We start from the raw sequence: 22,602 nt of genomic DNA on the forward strand, positions 1-22,602 counted from the left end.
GGTTAGGCAGTTCACAAGTTAGCCCACTTGCACCTCAAACGTTCACGTGGACACCATCTTGAATCGGGATGGATGACATCACTAACTATGCTTTTGAGGTGTCCCTACAACTGTACCAAGTTTGGTCCAAATTGGTTCCCACTTTCACCTCACAAATTGGTTCCCACTTTCACAAATTGGTTCCCACTTGCACTCCCACTTTCACCTCACAAATTGGTTCCCACTTTCACTTTCACCTCACATATCACAAACTATGCCATTGAGGTGTCACTATTTGCCCCTACAGCTGTAGCAAATGTGGTTCAAATCAGTTAGGTGGTTCACAAGTTAGCCCACTTGCTCCTCAAACATTTATATGTCCACCTCCTTGATTGGGGGTGGATGACATCACAAGCCACACCATTGATATGTCCCAACAACTATATCCAGCTTGGTTGATGTTGGTCTAGGCATTGTGAAGTTGATGGTGGCTGATGGACACAGAGAATGCCACATGATCTCATAAGCTTAATTTCGTTAAGGAAAGTAGGCTTAAAAATGGAATAATCCCCTTATGCTTGTGGTAGATACAGGTTTACAGGTGCAGTGGTGCCAGTTTCAACTGAGCACAGCCACCTGCAATCACCTGCGGGGTTTACTATTGAAGAAAAACACTTTAACCTTGAACAAACCATCTGCTAGCTGGAAGGATAAGCTTTTTTTTTTTTTTTTAAAGGGGGAATAACACATGGCAGGAGGAGGTGGGGACTTTGGCAGGTCACAGTTTGTGCTGTGTTGGCAACCCCACCGACTGAGTTGAGCAGGGTTTTAATATGCAATTGGTCATGCCTCAGCTCATTGATCTTCAGCTGGAGAACTGGAACTCACAAGTGGGTTGTGTGCTGACCTAAAGTGGGCAACACCATTTACAATTTTTGTGTGTAAGTAAATTCTGCTATTTTCACTGTTTTGTGTAACATTTTGGTTGTGTTACTCTCAGAGCAGGATAAGCAGCTGTGCAAAGCAACAAAACCCTTTCACCCCAGCCACTATAAATTTATACAACAAAATTATTGCACACACTATTGTCTTAAGCTTGAAGAGAAATTAATTTTTTTAAAAAGTTTTTGCCATTTATCTCGTTTCAGGGATATAACTTTCAGAAATAAAAATTGATTAGCATCATCATCATAGTGAGTCATAGAGAGCCAGCGTGGTGTAGTGGGACTAGGACCGGGGAGACCCAAGTTCCAATCCCCATTCAGCCATGATACTAGCTGGGTGACTCTGGGCCAGTCATTTCTCTCTCAGCCTAACCTACCTCACAGGGTCATTGTGAGGAGAAACTTAAGTATGTAGTACATCACTCTGGGCTCCTTGGAGGAAGAGCGGGATATAAAATGTAAATAAATAAAATAAATGAGTAGTCTTCTCCAGCATATCCCTGCCACCCTGCTTAAATGGAGGCAATCCAGTAGTTTAGCCTACTTTCCCTTACTTATGTTACCCATCTTGCCAGTCTCTTCCCCATTCAATTACATGATCTCTGGTAATCAAATCCAATTCATGTAAAAAAGAGAGCAAGACAGAAAGAAGGGCTTGATGTTGGAAGGCAAGGCACACATGGAGGCAGCTTAACCAATTGCCTTTGATCTTGGCTCCATCCTTTCGCCATGCTGCAGGGATTAGCAGCTCACAGGATGACATGAAAAGAGATTTGCTCCAGCAGCCCTGGAAAATAAGGCCTATTAAAATGGGGTGTGCGCGCGATAAGAACGGGAGACAGAGCTTCCCACCCCCACTTCTCATGCTTAAGCCCAAGAACCAGGTCATCAAGTCATCACTGAATGCAGGTGAAGCTCTTCCACTAAAGGCTTGCATGTGCTAACCATTTCTTTGCTGCATTCAACCATCTTGCTCTGCTTGCAAAGTTCCCAGCAGACAATACACTGGACTATCATGGTCATCGATTGACTTTTGTATGGGTAAATTCTCAACAGGATGGGGAGTTTAGGGTAGAGCCCATGGAATCACCAGGAAGTTTTCTTCTGACTCCCATGTTACATGAGAGGATAGGTGCAGTTATCACTTCTAAATAGCAACTTCTCTTACAGATCGATGTGACTGTATATTTTACACAATCATATTGTCTATTTTACACAAATGGGGGTTACAAAGGTGTTTACAGGAAACACTATCGAGTGTAAGCATCTGATGTACATCTTTTGTGCTGGCAGAGTTCCTCAATGCACATAATGAGTGGTGTTGCTCATGTTTTACAATATTTACAACATATTTGCTGACTGAGCGGGTGTTAGGAACCCCTAGTGCTTTGAACCTGGCTCTTCGGCTTCCAAAGCACTAGGAGTTCCTAATGCCTGCTCAGTCAGCAAGGGAAGGGAAGGCCTCGCGCAACTGCCAGCCAGCCCAGCCCCCTCACCCACTGGGCACCTCTTGAGCTGGCTTGCACGGCAGCGGAGTGGATGATGGCCTCGCCAAAGGAGAGCATGCACTTTTTTTGCCTTCCCCTTTTGCGCGCGCGGCATGGAAAGGAGAGAGGAGGATTCGTTTTTTGGAGGGTGGGCTAGTGCAGGGTTCAGCAGCACCCTGCGGGAATGGCGGGTAGACACGCATAAAGCCGGCCAGCCCAATGAGACAAGCAGGTGGAAAGAGGGGTGGCAAGAGAGAGAGAGAGAGAGTGTGTGACTGCGGAGCGGCTATTATGGGCGATTGTAAGGATGCGTGTGTGGCTTGGTGAATAACGGAGGTTGCACAGGCACGAGGAGGGAGTGCGCATGGGGCAGGCTGCCCGCACCTATCAGCCCGCCTCCCACAAGAAGCACATGGGCGAAGGGCAAGGCAGCCAATTGGAATCGGGCAGCGGCCGACTCGGGAGAGAATGGGCAACAACGAGGAGAGAAGCGGCATGGGGGGCAGTGCAAGTTAGAGAGCAGAAGGGGCATTAGAGTTGGAAGCTGTGCGAGGCCCTCAAAAATGTGGGGCCCGTAGCAAATGCTACTTTTGCTGCTAGGTTAATCCGGTATTGGGGGTACATAGGAAGCTATGTACACAGAGTCAGACGATTCATTTATCTCAGCATTGTCTGCATTGACTGGCAGTGGCTTTCCAGGATTTCAGAAAGGAATCTTTCCCAGTGCTACCTACACATACCAGGGATTAAGCCTAGGACCTTCTGTATCCAAAGTATGTTTTCTGCCACTGAGCTATAGTTCATCCCCTTTACATTTTCTGTAACCATTCCCACCTCACACAGAGGTCTCAAAACCAGGTCTCAGAATTAAAACTTGCAGCCTTACCAATCAGATATTCCCCTAACTGAATCAAAGTTTTTAGTTGATCAATTTACTAGTATAGAACTTGCATCCTTAGTTCATTATCCCTCTTCAAACCCCACCTTTTCCATTATGCTAAAGGACTGACCCCTTAAATTTCCCAACGGAAGCTAAGCTTAAGTACATACAATTCTTTATAGCTATATTCTTCCTTGCTTCTGTTATCCTGCTTGTGCTTCTTTCAGTTATTTCACTTCTGGAGAATTTTAAGACTGCAAGCTCCTTGGGGCAAGAGCCTATTTTTGAGCACTTTACAGAGCAACATGTACATGTCATAATAGTAATATTATTAGTACTCCTGTTCCTGTACATCCTGTTTCAAAGTCACCCCAGAATCTAGTTTAACACAAAAGAATCAGATCATCTGCGTTGCAGGGTTGGGTTTCAGTTTTTATTTGTTTTTGAGCTTTGGTCTATACAAAAAAATCCCTTTGAGAAATAATAATAAAATCTTCTGAAGTACATTTGCAGCTACATCGATCCCTTTTCCAGTGGAAGCCTCAAGCTATCACATTGAGAGAGCTGCTTTTAAAAATGCATTAGAAGAGCAAGAGGGTGGGGAGGCTCAAGAAGAAGAGAACACACCAATCACCAGGAAAGGTTGGGGGAGGGAAGTGGGGAGGAGAGAGAAAGAGTAGGACTCCGGTTAAAATGTGCAAGAGGTGGCCAGAAGGAGGATAGTCTTATTACAATTGTTAGTCATTCCTTTTGTAGGAAGAGATTCTTTGATTGGGGCACCAAAGCTAGCACACGCACATCAGTTGAGGGCTTAAAAAATTAAAAATAAAAGCAGGAAATGTGAAGCTGTTGATTTCTTGGCAAACTCTCACACCCATTGGCTATTCTTTAAAAAACCCAGAAAGTTAGAAGGCAAAATAAAAAGTTAGCAATGTTTCCATTTTCTTCACTTCTTAATTGACAAGCATTAGAAGTGCAAACAAGGAAGAGAGATTATCAAATGGCAAAAAGCTTTTTTTGCACCCTCTATGGAAAATAAAATATATATGTGTTTATTTGAAAAATACTCTTATGAAGATCCAATGGCAGTTTGAGAATGTTGCCTAGATTTGCAGAAAGGTAGGTGTTGGACAGGAGAGGAAGAGGAGAGGTTGATGAAAGTTGGAAACTTTGTGGAGGAGGAGGGGGATTGACTGCTGGAAGAAAAATTACTACAAGGTCTGTAGAAGCAGTCCTGGATATGAGGATGGGGATTTTTCCCATAGGCCCAACAGGAAAGGAAAAATTGTTTTGTCTTAGAAAATAAAACCTCTTCGCAGGGAACGGAAGAGTTAGTTGTCATCTTTCTCAGGCACTTCTGTCTCCCAAGTGCCCTGGATTTGAGTGCTAGGGCTGCCCTCTTCTGCGTTGAGAAAAACATCTGAGAGAGAAAAGGGGGGGGGAGGGAGGGGTGTCAGATTTACAAGCTTCAGCGAAGTTATAGAAAGATGCCCTTGTATGATTCTAGCATTTTTCAAAAGCAACAGGAAGCTCTGCACCAGACCCAAGCATGGAACCATCTTCTACGAATATGACATGTGCGTTTATTTTAGCCAGACACACAAATTGTACAGCCAGACTGTGGAGTCAGCAGGCTTCAAGAATCCTGAACTTTTAGACACTGGCAAGTTTCTAGACCACAAGCACTGGGACAGATCTTACTTTCTCTTCTCAAAGTTTCATCAGAAAGCAGAGGCGCTCTAACCTCCAGACCTTGGGGACCCAATCCAGCTGTCCAGGGTCTGGCGTGGGGTGTGTGTGTGTGTCCTCCAAATGGCCAAGGGCCTCCAGAGGCCACCCTGCATCCGCCTGCCAAGCCTCCATTTTTTAAATCATTACAGCAGCCAAGGGGTGGCTGCAGGGTGGAGGGAGCGGAGCAGTCCTTCTCTCCTCTCCCCTGACGGGGGCAGGGGCCGGAGTGATGCTGGGCCCATCCTTTCAGGCCAGCATCCTCTTCCAGCTGTGAGTTGCACCTGCGCAGTTGAGAGATTGTCACAAGCCCATGACATCACAGGCTTGTGACGATCTCTCAACTGCGCAGGCACACCATGCAGTTGGAAGAGGATGCTGTCCCAAACAGACAGGACCAGCATCGCTCCGGCACCTGTTGCCAGGGGAGTGGGGGGAGAGGCGAGAAGAACTGCTCCGCTCCACCACCACCCCGCCCGCCCCTCAGCCACGGTAATTATTTTTTTAAAAAATAATGGAGGTTTGGCGATTCCCCCCCCCCCACCCGCCACACACACACACACACGGAGGTTTCGGGGGACCTCATGGCTGGGTGGTCCACAGGCCAAATTACCTAGGTACACCCTTGCCAGAAAGTGTTGAAAACTGCTTCTGAGACTTTCGTGATTGTCTTAAGAGGGGAGAGAGTTTTTTGGACAAATTTATTATGCGTGTGTCTGAAAATGGGTATAACCCACAGCAGTTGAAAGGGAAATCAGTGACAATATTTCATTACAAGATGCTAGGAACAGTCTATCTCCCATCATGCTTTGCTAATCAGTTTTTTGGAGCATCTGATGAAGACTGTTTGTTAGTACAAAGGCTATATTCTCACAAAGCAGTCATGTTCTTATGCTGCTTGTGACAGGCTTGTAAAGCTTTGGTTTTGATTAAACATTAACACCCATTCACCCCCCATAAAAACTAATCCACCCATCTCTTCATTTTAGTTTAGAATTCGTTCCCCTTCCCCAGACTGTGGAGTGCTAACAATTCTGTAAAGAAGTCACGGCTGAAGACACCCATTTCCATTTCTTCTTAAGGGTAGACCACTCTCAACAGCAACATGTTCTATAGGTGAAAGAAAGGGCAAAGTGCATACAGAAAGTATGCCGCCTTTATCTTGGGATTTGAATTCCACAGACTGGCTGATTTCCAAAGTGTGCTTTAAAGGACACCCTTACCTTGAGCTCTGCCCAAGGGGAGCTTAGGCAAGCATATTGTCCGTGAAGGGTGCCCGCACACCATCGCTGTAAGCGTCCATGGGATAGTCACCGTCCATCTCCATGTGCATGTCCATGGGGTCCATGGGGATTTCACCAGAGTACATGGCACGATAACCTCCATCCAGTTCTATTGCAACAAAAAGGGAAAAGATTCTAGTTACTGTGGGAGGTAGGGGAAAGGTGACTGCCAACCCACAATTACATTCCCAAATCAGGGACGGACACCCCCCAGATCACCACCCTAATAGCTGAGGGTGCTAGTACTGCTAGTCACTCCACACTGGTGTAGCATTAAGTGCCATACAAAAGAACATGGTACCAGCCCAAATCTCTTGGAATCTAAAATATCAGCCAGATAATCTAAATTCATTTCGCTGTCAGAGCTCTTCTCTCCCGAGCCAACCCAGTGAAATGTAGTTTTGTAAACCATTCTTAGAATGCTGTACAAGAAGCTTCCCCCAAAGCAGGGCTGCACAACTTCAGCCCTCCAGGTGTTCTTGGACTACAACTCCCATCATTCCCAGCCACAGTGGCCAATAGTAAGGGATGATGGGAGCTATAGTTCAACATTTGCAGGAGGTCTGAAGTTGTGAAGCCCTACTCTAAGGCCTAGGGATACTAAGGTTTAATCTACAACGTTAAAATACATCTTGCATATCTGTTTGGCCATCATGGTACTCTCTTACACTTTCCCCAGAAGCCATGGGAAATACAGTTCTAAGAATATCTAAGGAAACTAGGAATATCTCAGAATTCATGGGATTTGGGGGCAGGGAGGTCATGATAGTTAAACTGTATTGTAGAATCAAGCTTAGTATTTATATTTAACTTTATGTTGTGCCCTATCCCAAAAGGCTCTGACTAAACCAATTTCTACTTGCAAATCCAACCAGAAGTCACGCTCAAACACAATGTTGGTACTTGGGTAAACCTTGTTGTCAGTCCCTGAACAAGGCAGTGAATGGTCAGAAAACAAGGCAGAGTTTGGTCTTCCCTGGCTCTCTCAGTCACACAGGAGGGTTGGCAGCTCATACTTACCATCTGCGTATGGCTCATGAATGGGTATCATACTCTGGGCCTGTGGAGAGAAGACAGATGGAGTTTTTCACCACATGGTGACAGAAGCGGTGTACAGGTCATGGATTAACCCAAACCTGCCACAAGGGGTCACTATTGAAGGCAGCTGTATAAGCATTTCTAGCTCAGGTTTCCCATGGCAACCTCAGGGCAACCATTTTAAGGGATTCTGAGCTGATGAGAAAATTGAACTCCTGGACTATCAGAGTCCAGAAAGCAAGATGGTAGTGTTTTTGCGGCTCTCAAGTCCAAATGAAAGGCATCAAGAGGTGCAAGGGAACGTTTTCAATTTCAAGAGAGTGTGCGCGTGTGTATGGCGGTGGTGCGGGGGAGAGAATACTCCTCTGCTCAGCTCAACACTACTGTTGCATTCCATTAAGAAGAACACATGGAGAGATTCAATAACGACCTCCTGCATAACATGTTCTTTGGCCCAGAGTGCAACTTACTCAGGTTTCCCTGGAACACAACTTGAAAACCATTACTTTGAGCCAGTGCATGTGGCAGGAACATCCCAGTCTTTTTAAGAAATTTTGAACATTCTCCAGTAGTGTTTCATCACTGAAGATGAAGCAATAGGGCAATTTGTCCTAAGTACAATTCCCAACACTGGCAAAGAGTAGATCTTGATGACCCACGAGGCCCCTTGTAGCTCTCTCATTCTACAACTTATGACCCCAAAGGAGGAAACTTCTTCCTCATCTCTGCCAGATCATCCTAGAACAGAAATTCTAGGGAGGAGGCTCTGAAGTACTCCAAGTCCCACCTAGTTCTTGGGTTTTAGGCAAGAACCCTCATTCCATTTATTTTACAGGTACCAAATCAGCCCAGAGAAGGGAACCCCTCTCATAGAACTGAGAAGACATTTTCACACAGTTGAGATTTGTCTATGTTTCAGAATTTCAATTCATGTGAACTCCAAAATGTTTCAAAATTTGCTTTAGAAAGTCAGCACTGAGGGATGGATTTTTTTAAAAAAAATTAAAGTCTCACAGCTGAATTTTCAGGTGAATTTGTCAAGTTCAGCTATCTGAACTTCACAAAATAAGTTCTTTATGTGCCTGGCTTTAACGAAAAACAATCTGTAACGGATGAAAAAATGAACGGGAAGAATCTTGTTGCAATATGTGGCAAGCAAGTTCAAACTACTCTCTCCTATCCCCCACTAATCTCCACCAAGTCTGTTTTCAGTATAGTCTCTTACATTTACTCCTCCCTGTTGAAAGACCAGATACTCACAGCTTCCCAAGCAGCAGGGTCATGCTTGAAGAGTGAATTGGTAAGTTCCACAGATACACGCTTTCGATAGTCTGGGTTCTTGTCTTCAGAGATGCGGAAGAGCACAGCCGCTGCATAAGTAGCTGGAAAAAGATCAAGGGGCCCTTTAGCAAGGCACTCTGAAAAGCTCTTGCTTCATTTTTGCTACCACTGTGTTTATCTTGCTGTATAGATACAGCATCCTCATGATGTCCTCAGCCTCCCTACAAAGCTTAACAGGCCAGAAATTGTTAATCACTGCTCATAAAAAAAACCTCTCAATTCCTATCGTCATTATGGGAACCAGTTTACAAAATCAACAGAAATCATGTGGTAAAATTTTTCCTGGACTGTGCCACTTTGGGAATAGTGGGGGAGGTGGGCAGGCAGCATGTCTGAGTGCTCTCATACAGGGAAAATGAGCCCTCAAACCTCTGCATATAAAGAACTACCCCTTTGGGAAGAAGAGCTAACGCTAGACTTCTCCCTGGTACTCTTTTTAAAAAATGAAATGAGTTTTCCTCCTCCACACTGTCCCCACACAATTATGAAGCATTTAAATATGCAGTCCCACCACCCTACCCTACTCCCTGAAATATTACAGCACAAGCTTTACCACAATTTTTCAGAATGGGTGAGCAAGCCCTTAGTAGCTCCTCTTTGCACCTGTGTTTAAGCTGATGGGGCCTCACCAGGGTCTTCTGCAAGGCACACTTCCTCACATCTCCCCTTAGCAGAAATACCCAATGCATCGAAGAATTCCATTCACCCTCTTTGCAGCTGTGTCGTATCAGCAGCTCACAGCCTTGTTGCAACCAATATACTGCATCAGTCTTTTTGGCTGATGAACCTCCAGTAGCTTGTCTTCAAATGCATGGTCTCATACTTTGAACTAGTTATTTCTATAAGCTTCTATTATACCAACTGAAGGCAGCGTCCAGATCACTCTCGTACAACTTCTGGATCCTTCGCTGTATTAAACATGATTCCTAACTTTTGTCATCGGCAAGTCTCATCCCACTTCTGTTCCCAACACTGAACAAAACAGCCCTGCACTGTTGACGGCAAGTAAACACACCCTTCAACACTGACCTGTGCCTTCATTCCGGGAGTGCAGAAGTTCCATTAGTGGGGCTGAGGCACCCTCTGCGTCAATGGCATCGGCAGCCTCTTTATCCTGGGCCAGCTCACACAGGACACCGGCTGCCACACGCTGGATGTTTTCCACTGGAGAATATAGGAGCTGAAGTTCGGAAAAGTAGAGAGGGCAAGGAGCATGAGCAAAGGACAATTTCCATTTCCTTCATCGTACTTTCCTTATTGTCATGTCTACTATAGATTGTAAGCCTGCCAGCAGGGCCCAAGATCCCTATTCTATGAATGACTAGTGCAGGTACTTGATTAATATTAAATTATGAGATAGCAAAGCTACCAGGAATTGATGCTAATCACATGACAGATGTGGGAAGGCAAGCAAGGCCTTGAGGATATTGTCCAAAGAGGGTATATTAATGATCACATTTGTATCCAATCCTCCTTCCAAGGAACTTTGGATAGTTTCATGGACGTATCCCACTTTATGCTTACACAAACAGTGCACGGCAGTTTAGGCTGAGCTGCTTGCAAGAGAGCCTGGTCCAAAAACCACCAAGTGAGCTTCACAGCCAAAAGGTGATCTGAATCAAGGTATGTTTGTTACAAGTCTAATTGCTCTGCATCACATTAGCTCTTTAAGAATCAGGGTACCAATTTCTATGAAGACAGCCTACAGCATTCCTTCCTTCCCACTTCCCTCTTTCTGGATGCTCCCACCTGCACGAAGAGTGGAATGGTGTTCAGGCGGAAAATTTCCATTCGGTTCATGGGATCACGAGCCAAAATATGCAGTGCGCCTGTGGAGCCTTCCACGATCTCTTCCATCTTTACCCCATCCTGAACAGAAAAGAGAGCTGTTAAAGAAACAGCTATGCAATGTAGCCAGGCCCTAAAAACCAACATAGCAAAGCATCCAAGTTAAAAAGTTACACCCATAGCAATGTAAAATTTCCAGAGCTCCCAAATAAGTCTCTCAAAGCAGGGGTTGTCAGGAGAGGCTATGTTTGTCTGGCCAGGACCCCATGTTCAAGCTAGTGGCATTTCTGCTCTCTCACCGTGTATGGCTGCTGTGTACCAGCTGCTGCATGGCGCTGGGCATCTTGGTGAGCCTTTACCAGCAGCTGAACCAGGCGTGGGATGACGGCAGCTTCCTGCAAGGGGGCGTGGTTGGCTGGACACAAGGCCAGGTTACGAATGAGGCCGATGGTAGCCTATAAGGAGGAAGGAGGAAAGGTGCCTCATCAGAACAAAACCAGGAGAGCTTTTAGCTGATGGAATGAATTGCGCTACCTGGCCAAAGCAAGGAGGCAGCTGATTAAATGCAAGCTAGGTGGAGTGAGGCCCCTTTGCTTTGTTTTAAAAGTTAAGAACAAGATCATTACTGGAACATCCCATTGTATCTGGCTAGTAAAAAGAATTATGCCTCTCTCTTTGCCATTCCAACCCCAGATTTCACTTCCAACTCCTATCTAGAGCTAGACACTCCATGCTACTTGTTATTGTTGTAAGTAACAAGTACCTCCTAGGACTTGCATAATGCTTCCCCCCACCCTGCCCACCCCCCTCCCAATGCTCAAAGCACTTCACATATATTGTCCCAGCCGTTCTTATCACCACCATATAAAAATCTAAAAGACTTTAAATAGTCTAAAAGGTGGGCTATTAGCAGCAGCTGCCCCATATAACCGACAAGGAACAGAGGTGGCAAGAAGTAGGACCAGTCTAAGGCAGCCTATTTAATTCGTCTACAAATTATGATTGGAACTAGCTCCTGTATCTAGCCATTGCACTTCCTAGCTCACAGCTCAGGCACTTAGTACACTACCAATTCATGATCTTGGATATCCACACAGATTGCCACCACGATTCCTACAATGCACACTATTCCCTAACACAGTAACACACTAACACTGTGTTAGTTCCCTAACACAGTCCTCTGCAGTCCAGCTGAAAGGAAAGTAATCCCAAAAGGACTGTATCACTTTATAGTTTTAAGTTGGGAAATCACATGATCTTTATGTACTCTTCCCACCCCACTGCCAATATGTAAAATAACCTCCCTAGTCCCTACATATAGAGAAGCGTAAGGGAGAAGGTCAGGCTAGAACCTCTCTCTCTAATATACTAGCTTTCTACAGCCAAAGAGTGTTTGACCTCTACTTGTACTCTACTGCGACACAGTCTTATGAATATTATGCCATAGCATTTCCCTTAATTTGTTGGCTGGGCCCAAATTGCGCCCAGCCACAGCTTGGAGAAAGTTTCAGGCTGCTCAGGTTGATATGGCAATCAAGCAATAGGACCGCATGTGCATGTATGTAAATGCTCAACTATTGCCTCTCTACAGTCATACCTTGATCAGTGGCCACTGGTTGGGCTGGTTAAGTAGCTTAACAATGGCAGGGATGCCATAGTTGAGCCGCACAGAATTCTGGGCCATCTCAGCCTCTGGATGCCGGCTGGTGAGGTGCCTTAGAGCACAAACAGCTGGCTCAGTGATGTCCTCCTTGTCTCCTGCCCGGAGGATGGTGTGTATGAGGGCTTCCACCCCATTAGACTGAGTCACCAGCGTCTTGTTCTTGCTATTGTTGCAGGTCAGGTTGGAGAGGGTGCCAGTGGCACAGGTCAGCACGTTGATGTCATCCGAGCTCAGCTGGTTGACCAGGATCTTCAGGACGCCATCAAGACCCTCCTTCAGAATGTGAAAATGAATGGGATGGAGAACACATGTCAAGTCAGTTTAGTTAGAATGCTTTTACTGTTTCCCTAATGAAAGTTTATTTTCTCCAATGCGTCCTGTTCCTCTTCAAAAACATGCACCTAATGAGACACTGCTACAACCTGTCTAAATCAGAAGCTAAGCCTATATTAGGACTCAGCAACTGGAACCCCTTGAGCCAAATACGGTCCCAAGATATGAACCCAGAAGCAAGAGGAGGAAAGAGTAAGGCAGGGAGTGGAACAGTGTTAGGACTTGTCAGCAGCCCACAAGAGCTTTGCCTCAATCCCTTCTCAAAGTGGTTCTCCAATAAAGCCAGACATTAATCTTGGTTTACAAAAATTCTACAGAAAGATACCAACATACACTTATGGATGGCTTCCATAAGTTATTGGAAAATATACTGCTGTGTGATGCAAGAGACCATGCCTAGTCTTGCTTACCTGCTTAGTAGCCACATCTGAGAGGTTCCTCAGTGTCCATAGACAGTTCTGCACAAGCCTTGGGCTGGAGCTTGTCAGGTGCTTCCCCAGGGCTTGCATGCCACCTGCCAATTGGGGGGAGGAGGGAGAGAAAGCCATTTTTAAATTGTCTTGATTATAAAATATGGTGTATGAATGGATCAGGCAGTACAAAATCATTTTTTTATTTATAGAATTTACATTCTGCTTTTCCTTCAGAAAGAAGCTTGAAAGCAAGGAGAAATACACTATATCAATAGAACAATCCTATAACACACAACATGAGTCTGCAAGACAAGCTATTGCATGCTAGAGATTTATTCCAGCAGCTCCAATTAATGTTTTATACAAGTTATGCCTCTTACAAAATGAATTAACATACACAGAAACTTGCTTTGGAACCAGCTTACAAGGTGGGCCGCTATTTTTTCTATCACACAAATGAAGGAACTAAGGCTAAGAAAGTGTCTTAGCAAATGTCAATTATTACAAGTTCAACAATAGGCAGGCACTGTACACAGGTAATCAATGTGTGGACTTGATCAGTTTCTGGATGGGAGCCCATAAGGAACCTCTATAGTAAGATGTTTCAAACTTTCCGAGGAAGAGCAGGTTATAATATATTACACACTGAACTCCATGCCTTTGGTTGCACATTCCTCACTTCAAAAGAGAGCTTTGTGTCCAGCTCATTACTTGGTACTGCCAAGTCCAAATTATTATTGTTTTTAAATTCTCCATTGTGTGTGCAATCACTCTGGCACATCATTTTTCAGCAGCTGTTATGAATGGATGCTTTAACAAGACAGCAAGATGAACTGATCACTACTGATACCAGGTTTGGGAGTCCGGGAAGCTCCCTTTGTCAGATGACCTAAGAGGTCTCCCACTTTGTGGTCACTCACCAGCTTCCACGATGGCTGGCTTGTTGCTGGGACAGACGGAGAGGACCTTGAGGACACGGCTGGTAGTCCACAGCAGTTTCTCATATGTGTAACTGCGCATAATCTGAACAAGGGCCTGGGGGCCTCCATTGGCCAAGATAATCAGCTGCAAAAGCAAAAACCAGAATGCTGATCTCCCACTTCTCCAGAAGTACAGAAAACTGAGCTGCCTCAGAGCTTAGTGTATTTTCCCCCACGCCTGCCTTTATTCTCCCCTATGTCTCAATACAGGCGAGGAGCCTTTGCTGTTTGCTTCAGATGCCACAATCCAAAGTGCAGCACATAGACAGAGATGGCACAGATGCAGTCAAGACTCAAAAATCCATTCTCCGTTGCTGCCCCAAGGCTTTGGAATGCACTCCCTGTTGAAATAAAAGCCTCCCCATCTCTGACAACTTTTAAAAAAGGCAGTTAAGGCAATTTGTTCACCCAGACTTTTAATTAGATTTACAGTTTTAATAGTTTAAGAGTTTTAACAATGTTGTAAATTGTAAATTGTTTTAATGATTTAATTGGTACTGTTTTTATTGTAAACCGCCCAGACATAACACTTTTGGGAGGTATATGAATTTGTTAAAATAAATAAAAATGCAGATGGGGGAGACCAAGTTATGCCCCTCATACAGAGAAACTGTCTACATCTATGTAGATTCACTTCCATTTTGAGAATGAATACAAAAGTGTGCTACTGGATCAGAAGAGTATCTCACACAAAAATCAGTCTAGTGGCAGAACTCTAACCTTGCTTTCCTGGTTCCCATAGGCAAGCAGCTGCAGACAGTCCGTGGTGATAGCAAGGAACTTGGGATTGTTCTTGGTCAGCAGCGGAACCATCTTCTGCAGCCCATCAGCCAGGCGCACAGCCATCTTGGCACCTTCCTGGTACAGCAGCAGGTTGTGGAGGGTGGTGATGGCATAAAACAAAACCGACTCCACAGGAGAGCTGTGTGTTGAGAAGTGGGGACAATAGAAGATGGTTACTTGAATGAATGAATACCTTATTACAGTCTTTGGCCCAACACTATACAGACACCACAAAACACCATATAAATAGTGCAGGTATATGATAGCAGGATCTTCATAGTACCATTAAGTATTCCATAAACCATTTCAGACCTAACCTTACATGCAGCCACACAGAATTTGGCTACACACAGTGTTATGGGTGCATAGCAATCGGCTAAAAAGGAAAGAAGAGTATTCATCATCTGTTCTACAAGACATATTTAATGAGAGGAGAAATGAGAGAAATACAAAAGAATATGAATCACAGACTCAATAGCCTGACCACAGAGATCCACTTGTTAGAGGTAATTTTTTTGATACCTGCCTTCCAACACCATAGATGGGAGTGCATTAAACTGCACAAGAGAAGAGGCCCTTCTCTGAGACCCAATGGTTTGTTTCGTTGGATCGTGAGCTGGTATGGAATAATTTGAAAATCTACCAGGAAAATTTCTTGCAGAGATCAGTCCTAAATCACTCTGCTTTTCAATGTCCACTATTGGTTTAGAAGTCCTTTAGGAACATCAAGTCCCAATGGCATTAAAAACTGAGATGAAAACTCGTGAAACTGTTACTTGGGTTTCCACCTTGCTCTCAAAGGCTTGAAAAAGATAATATACATAAAACAGCAATGGACTACAACCAAAAACCACTCACTCACTGCACAATATTAAAATAAAGCCCTCTACTGAATTAACCCAAGCTAGCCCAAATTAGGATGTTAAATCTTGTGTGAATTACTAGAGTCAGAAAAATGGCATATCTAGCCCAGTACCAGCTACGCTGACTGGCAGGCAGGCAGGCAGGCACAGCCAAATGACTCTTTCAGCCAACAGATACTTTGTCTACTCAAGAAGTAAACTTGGAAATTTGTATAGGTGAAAGTGCTTAACACTAAGCTATAGACTCTCCTATTAGAAGAAGCTCCCTTATACAGAGTCAGACCACTGGTCCACCTCACTCACTGTTGTCTTCATTGAGAACAGTCAGCTGTTCCCCAAGTCTCAAGTAGAGATCTTTACCAGCACTGCAGTCACAGATCCATTAATCAGACGTAACATTGACTGAACTTGGGGCATTCTACATGCCTTGCACTTAACCTGCCACTGAGCTATCAACTCTCTCTGTAATTGTTCTTCCACTTCAGACCTGCAGGGCATTCGATCAAGATCATGAAGGAACACCAAAAGGCAGGGGCTAAAAAGGCAATAGCTTGCTTTCCAGCACCTGCCAACTCAATTGTGGGGCAGCTACTAAGAGTGTCTGTCTGTGCCCTGGTAGTCCTGATCTTGTGCACAGATGGAGTTGTGAAGAGAGCACCTTGGGACACAGGAGAGGAGGCAGTTACTTAAAGTGTATGGGACTTTCCAACCGCAAGAAAGAAGCAGAAACTGAGCAAGACTTTGCCATGGCATGTTGAGACTTGTGTTTCATAACACACAAGCCGGCGCCTCCATATTAAGGCAGAGTAAGGCAGCTGTTAGCTCCACTTTCTGCCAGGTGGGTGTGGGCTTGCAGCTGGCAAATTGCCACCGCAGCTCTAGGTGGCTAGTATGGATTGTATGACAGAGCAGCAGCCTTTATACTGCTAGTAGGAGCTCCCAGGAGTGATGAGGGAGCAGCTGGCAGAAAGCCCCATATCTATGTGCCTGAAATATCGGGGGTGGCGGAAGTTAGCACACCTAAGGACTGTATGCATGAGTCTCATTTCAACTCAGAACCACAACCAAACTCTACCAGAACAGCATTGAGATTTAAATTAAAAACCTTTAAGTTGACCAATACCAAGGCTCAAGCCAACTTTGTGAATATATTCCCTGCTTGAGAAGCCCTTTTTCATAATCCCAGATGCGTGGGGGTTGTTCACAGTTCTTAAGTGAAGAAAAGACAGCATTCTGTGATTGCACAAATGGAATTAAACACAGGTTTCAGGGTCAAGTTCCGGCACAAGTTAAGCTCTGCAATCACGACCCACATGAACCTGAGCTAAAATGGCCTATATGTTGGCTTGTATTTGCAATTCACTACTGGGGCAAACTCTCCAAAGTAACTACATAGCTGGGAGTATTTGCAGTTTTCACTAGCCCTTGGGGTTTCCCCACCTCTAGACTCCAGATATGAAGACTCTGAGGAGTCCTACTAGGCTAACTTTTGACCTATATGAAATCAAGGGTGCAACAGAAGTAACAGCAGCAACAGAAAAATGTCATCCTTTTACCACCAATCACATGCGAATGTAAAAAGTTGGGAGGGAGGTGGGGCTAGCTGGTGGTGGTGTGGCAGCTACAGTGTCTCTGGAGAAGAGTCAAGGATTTAAACTTTGAGCTCCAAGACCCGACAATTCAGAGCAAATCAAGTTAAGGCCTAAGTAGCAAGGTCAAAGAGTGATTGTCTAGATTGGGGTGAGCTCAAAAGGGAGAACTGAAAGTTGTCACTGGAAGATGTGCACGTACAACTGAGGCTAATTTTAAAGTCACTCGCTTCTCTTCATTAAATATGGCATGGACTTCAGATTACCTGAGCATGCGGACAAGAGCCGGGATGCCCCCAGACTTAAAGATCGACAGCAGCCCTTCGCGGTGGTGGGACAGGTTATGGAGGATGCTGGTGGTGCAGCGGGCTGTATCTAGGTCACTCGTGTTTTGCATGGTGCGGACCACGGCAGCAACAATCTGGGGTGACTGCATTAGAGCGCGGCGTGATGCCTCTTTCTTGGATAGCTGGTTCACAATCATGGCGGCTTTGCTCACTACCACCTGAAAGGAAAGAGCCAAGGTTGGTTGGTTTAACAGCAAGTTGAAAGGATGGAATAGACAGCTCCTTCCACACAGCACCCAGTTCTATTAGCACAATTTCACTTATTTTGCTTAATTTGATCTGCTTTTATGATTCACAGGGAAGGTCAAGGAGCTACACAGGTAGCTGAAACCCTACCCTCTGGCTCCTGGAAATCTCATTCATTAAACCCTCCGATTTATAAGGTTTCATCCAACACTGCCTACACAAATCGATACATATCCTGAAGTATTTATTAGAAGGGCTAGGAACATTTCTAATTCAAACCTCCCCGCCCCAGAAGAATGAGGTTTCTGTGACTACCCTAACCACATTTTGCAGCTTCTCTCCACTTCCACAGAACCATGGTATACACACCCCACTCTAACAGCAACATTGGTATGTACACTTGCATTCGTTTTACATATGGGATTACCAAACACATCAACTACACTCCAGGCCATGCTGCGCTAAGGCAGGCAGTTCTGACACATCACAGATTTCCTGCAAAGCACAACATTTACAGCCTTACCGGATCTTCATCATTCAAAAGTTTGGTGAGTTCAGGAATGGCGCGGGTGGCCAGTTCAGCATCATCCTGGTAGTTGATGAGATGCACAATGGCAGACTTGAGCATCTGTGAGGGCTCAGCCAAACGCTGGACATTAGTCTGTTGGCCTTCGACTTGGGTGGTCATGAGAAAGGAACGGTCCTCCACTGTCTCTGGGTACATGGCGGCCCGGATGCGTTGAGCACGAGTCATAGCAAGTTGAGACTCCAATTCCGCTGCAAAAGAAAGTGGGTAGGAAACAATATGCAGTGAGGAAATCCCAACCAGGATTTCTATCAGCCACACTGGGAGGTTCATGGAACTGCTCCAGCTCTACACGGTATAGGAGACTTAACATGTGAGCAAAGAGATAAGGCAGGAGTTAATTAGCCAGCATGATTAGGCAGCTGTAACACAAAGTTGCTTAATTAAAAACATGAAAGGGAGATGGAGAGTGGGGACTGACTTGCATAAGGGTCTGTAAAATTATATTTTACTTACATACACACATGGTTTGAGAACAGCTAAACTACTGCAGAAAGCTGAATTGGCAGGCTATGCCGGGACTCACAGTAAGGGAGTTTGCCGCTGCTTCTACCTGCCCATTTTCCTGCATCTTCGTAGCATACCAGAATCTAAATCTCTTTTCTATATTTATCGCTCTGAAAACATGCAAAGGACAAAAGCTTGCTCTTCTCACGTCCTGCTCCTTTCACAAAAGACGTTGACATTGCTTTGCAAGATGTACACATCTCAGTGCAATGTCATAGTCAGCAGCAATATATTTCTCACAAAGGACCATTTTCATTTCCTAACTCCATCTCCCCAAAAGCAGCCAGCACAAGTGCACATCCCTTTAGGCAATCAAAGAAACCCTAATCTTTTGGCTCTCTTGATAGGCCAGGATTGTTATTTGCATTTCAGATTGCCAATTCCCACATTTTTTATTTTATTTTAATGTTTACAATTATATCCCACTCTTCCTCAGAAGAGCCCAGAGTGGTGTACATGGTTATGTTTATCCTCACAACAACCCTGTGAAGTAGGTTAGGCTAAGAGATACATGACTGGCCCAGAGTCACCTAGTGAGTTTCATGCCTGAATGGGGATTTGAACACAGGCCTCCCTGGTCTTTGAACAGCAGAAAAATGAGCTGCTCTGGGACACTTAAGGAAACATCCTTGGGCTCAATTTATTTTAATCCTTGCTCAGTTCATGTCCACAATTCCATCTTGGAGGTATTATTTCTATTTCATAGATGGGAGATACAAGGTTGAGTAAAATATGGCTTGCCTGACCCTGGCTACAAGTCCATGGCTGAACCTTGATTTGAACCCTGAGTTCACAATACTGATGCCAGTTCTGATGCCAGGAGTGGCACGGCTGCTGCTTCTGTGTCATCTCTTCACCCACTGTTCTCCCAGATCACTTTGGGTAAGTTAGATTGACTACATGGAAACCAAGAGAGAATGTGATAGGCGTCAGCAGAGGCTTTTCCCATGTGCTCTCATGGATTCTAGCAGCATGCGAAGTAATCACACTGAAGCAGTCACCATACCATTCTTGTAGCACAAACTTTCCCGGAACACACCAACTCTTGGGCCCACACCGGACATTTCAAGGTGCTCGCTTGGACCCAGTCTGTGCAGGATCACTTCTCCCATATCATCCCCTCTATCATCCCGGTGGTCAGGTGATACACCTGCTGTGGTCAGGTTGAACTTTACCAGAAGCCTTTCTTGTTGCAGTGCCCATTTTTTGAACTCCTCCTCTCCAAGGAGACTTGCCAAGCTGGCTCCCTTCAATTATATTAGAATGACAGGAAAATTATCTTCAAAAAAAAAAATTCTGCTGGGATTTAATGCACCCATAGCATCAAGAGCAAACGTAAGAGAGAGTTCCCTGCCCTGAAGAACTTACTATCTAAAATTTTGTCTGTGTGTCTTTAACTGTGGATATTTTAATATTACATCTATTTTGTATTCCTATTGTGAACCACCTTGGAAATCCCAATAGGGTGAAAAGATATTGTATGAGTGTAATAAATCATTTACCTTGAGCCTGGGCTTGCCCAGCTCCGGCCTGGCTGTAGGTTGTAGTTTTCTTAATGGTGTACTGCTTGCCATAGAGGTCGTCGTCATCCACCAAGCACTTGCTGCTAACAGAGGGTACCTGGGTGTTCACTCCAGAGTGGATGCCTGAGTCGTAGGTGTAAGTTTGCTGCCATTCTGTCACCTTGATGGGTTGCTCCATCATGTTCACCACCTCCATGGCTGCTCTGCAAGAACAGAAGAACACCAACGAGGTTAGCACGGATGTAGTGAATCACATCAAGTGTCTTTCTTGTGAAACCTGGATTCTCCAGAAAGATTTAAAATTGCACCATGCTAACAGAACATACTATTTCCTGACATCCACACCCAGCAACTTATGAAGGATTCTCCATACCAGAAGTGATGCCACACACAATTCCACCACCCAAGTCACTTTTGCCCAGCCCAAAGACTCCTTTCATTGTACTTATATATTTAGATTTATTTATTTATTTACTTACTTACTTACTTACTGCAATGGCATCTTTCTAGACTCCATTGTGGTCTAGGGAAGGGATTCTCTAGTTGGGTCCCCAGATGTTATTGGACTTCAACTCCCATAATCCCCAGCCTTAGTGGCCTTTGGTTGGGGATTATGGGAGTTGACGTCCAATAACATCTGAGGACCCAACATTGAGAATCCCTGGTCTAGGGCACACTGCAATCTCTCCACTTAGAAATTTTGTGTTGAACACTGCATGTACTGAATGGTGTGTTAGGACTACCACTAACCACACATATACAGCAAGGTTTTCCCCCTAGTTTTTGCACTATTGAGAGTCACCACAGCTTTCTACTGGCAACAACGTATTTACCAAGTAGAATATGGCCCTGTTGTGTTTATGTCAAGTGAAGCACAAATGATATCACCCACCAATGCGTACATACAACTGTATATACAGGCAATATGCTTAAGTTATCATTCAATTTGTTGCAACCCTCCAGTTCAAGCCATTTTGCTCTGAACTGACCATGTGGCCCACCACCAAGGAAGCAACCTTTGATCAGCCTACTCAATACGAGCAGACATTCCCACCCTTCATTATTTTGCCTTGCCCCTTTTGAGCTCTGCCATGGCACTCTTCCTTGCTATTCCTGGTAGCAGAGCGTTCCACAGTACAAGCTAATAGACCCTTATGAACATTTCTTATATGCGCTTGACCTTAGGGGCCAAGGTTAAGACAGCATGGTTTAAGATGCAGACTTGCACACACATGTTGATCCCTCACTTAGTGTGGCATCGCCAATAATCGCTTGCTTGTGTGAACAGGTCTCATAAAAAGCCAGGAAGAACATTCACTACCAAAAATACTGTAAAGGGAAACCATTCACACATCCAGCTAAGAGTGAAGCAACCAAAGTTGAAGTTAAGCACATGCATGTAAGAACCAGCCAGTTAGTCAGCCTTTTGATAATCAAAAGGCTAGCTAACTGGCTGGTTCTTACATGCATATGCTTTTGTAAAGCACAGAATGTCTGTGCTCAAGCCTTCCCCAATTTAAGAGCAGGGGGGGAACCTACATCACTATCATGGCAAAAGAGAAACTGGTCATTCTGAAGATTTATACCGAGTATTTTAACACAAATTGAATAGTAAGATGTCAAATAAGGGGGAAACTTTGCAGTGGTTTGTCAAGTTACCTGCCAAGACACCCCGTCTCTGCCACCTTAGTTTGGGCTATACATCCTCAGGGCAGAGACCCATCTTTTTGGCATATATTACTCTGAAAAGTATAATGGAAGTGGCTATTTAACCCTACTGCATTATTTTAATCTGCCTTTACATTTTGTGACAGCATGGGTTAAAAACCTAAACACACATGATCTTCATTCTTTCCACCACTAAACCCTGAACAGAATTCCTGCTGCAGCCGCTCCCTTCTTTTTGGCTAAAGTTCTCTCACAAGCTACATGTACTTGAGCACGTGTATATGTATGAAAGAGCGAGCCAGCCATGTAAGAGGGTATCCCTGTCGGGCAAATCCCCATAATTCAATATGTTGAGGCCCATATTGAGACAGGAACCGAGGCTGCAGCCAGAAGAGCAGGTTTAGTAAGAGAAATCACAGCTGTGTGCTGTGAATACTATCTTATGTATAGAGATTGCAAAGAAGGATAAGACAGGGGCAGCAACGATCCCGAAAGGTTGGAAGCGTAAACTAGTCCAGGTGGCTTTTTCTGGCAAGACAGGAGAGGGAGCAGCAACTACGAGCATGGAGGAGGGACCCTTCACTGTGCTCTCTTTATTAAAACCAAACAACCGCAAGGCAGCCACAAGGGGAGGAATGAGCTTTTGAAACGCAACACAACAAAAGGACTTATGAAAGGAACTCATTTCTGGGC

General features: G+C 44.7%; 1 protein-coding gene across 4 annotated transcripts in view; it reads right to left on the bottom strand.

The window, feature by feature from the left end:
- Positions 1–3,701: 3,701 nt before the first annotated feature.
- JUP (junction plakoglobin) overlaps positions 3,702–22,602 on the bottom strand; it is a 69,170-nt gene continuing 50,269 nt past the window's right edge. For all 4 annotated transcript variants that reach the window (XM_053259346.1, XM_053259347.1, XM_053259348.1 and 1 more), the window contains 14 exons: positions 20,221–20,444; positions 18,149–18,402; positions 17,359–17,597; positions 14,578–14,779; positions 13,798–13,942; positions 12,875–12,978; positions 12,066–12,404; positions 10,768–10,923; positions 10,430–10,549; positions 9,710–9,860; positions 8,600–8,721; positions 7,322–7,361; positions 6,242–6,410; positions 3,702–4,710 (listed from right to left, as the gene is read on the bottom strand). In XM_053259346.1, coding sequence (XP_053115321.1) covers positions 6,265–6,410; positions 7,322–7,361; positions 8,600–8,721; positions 9,710–9,860; positions 10,430–10,549; positions 10,768–10,923; positions 12,066–12,404; positions 12,875–12,978; positions 13,798–13,942; positions 14,578–14,779; positions 17,359–17,597; positions 18,149–18,402; positions 20,221–20,437 — 2,235 coding nt within the window. In that variant the 5' untranslated portion in view covers positions 20,438–20,444 and the 3' untranslated portion in view covers positions 3,702–4,710; positions 6,242–6,264. The remainder of the gene's footprint in view (positions 4,711–6,241; positions 6,411–7,321; positions 7,362–8,599; positions 8,722–9,709; positions 9,861–10,429; positions 10,550–10,767; positions 10,924–12,065; positions 12,405–12,874; positions 12,979–13,797; positions 13,943–14,577; positions 14,780–17,358; positions 17,598–18,148; positions 18,403–20,220; positions 20,445–22,602) is intronic.

Source organism: Hemicordylus capensis, chromosome 6 (assembly GCF_027244095.1).
Source record: "Hemicordylus capensis ecotype Gifberg chromosome 6, rHemCap1.1.pri, whole genome shotgun sequence".
Classification (NCBI taxonomy): domain Eukaryota; kingdom Metazoa; phylum Chordata; class Lepidosauria; order Squamata; family Cordylidae; genus Hemicordylus; species Hemicordylus capensis.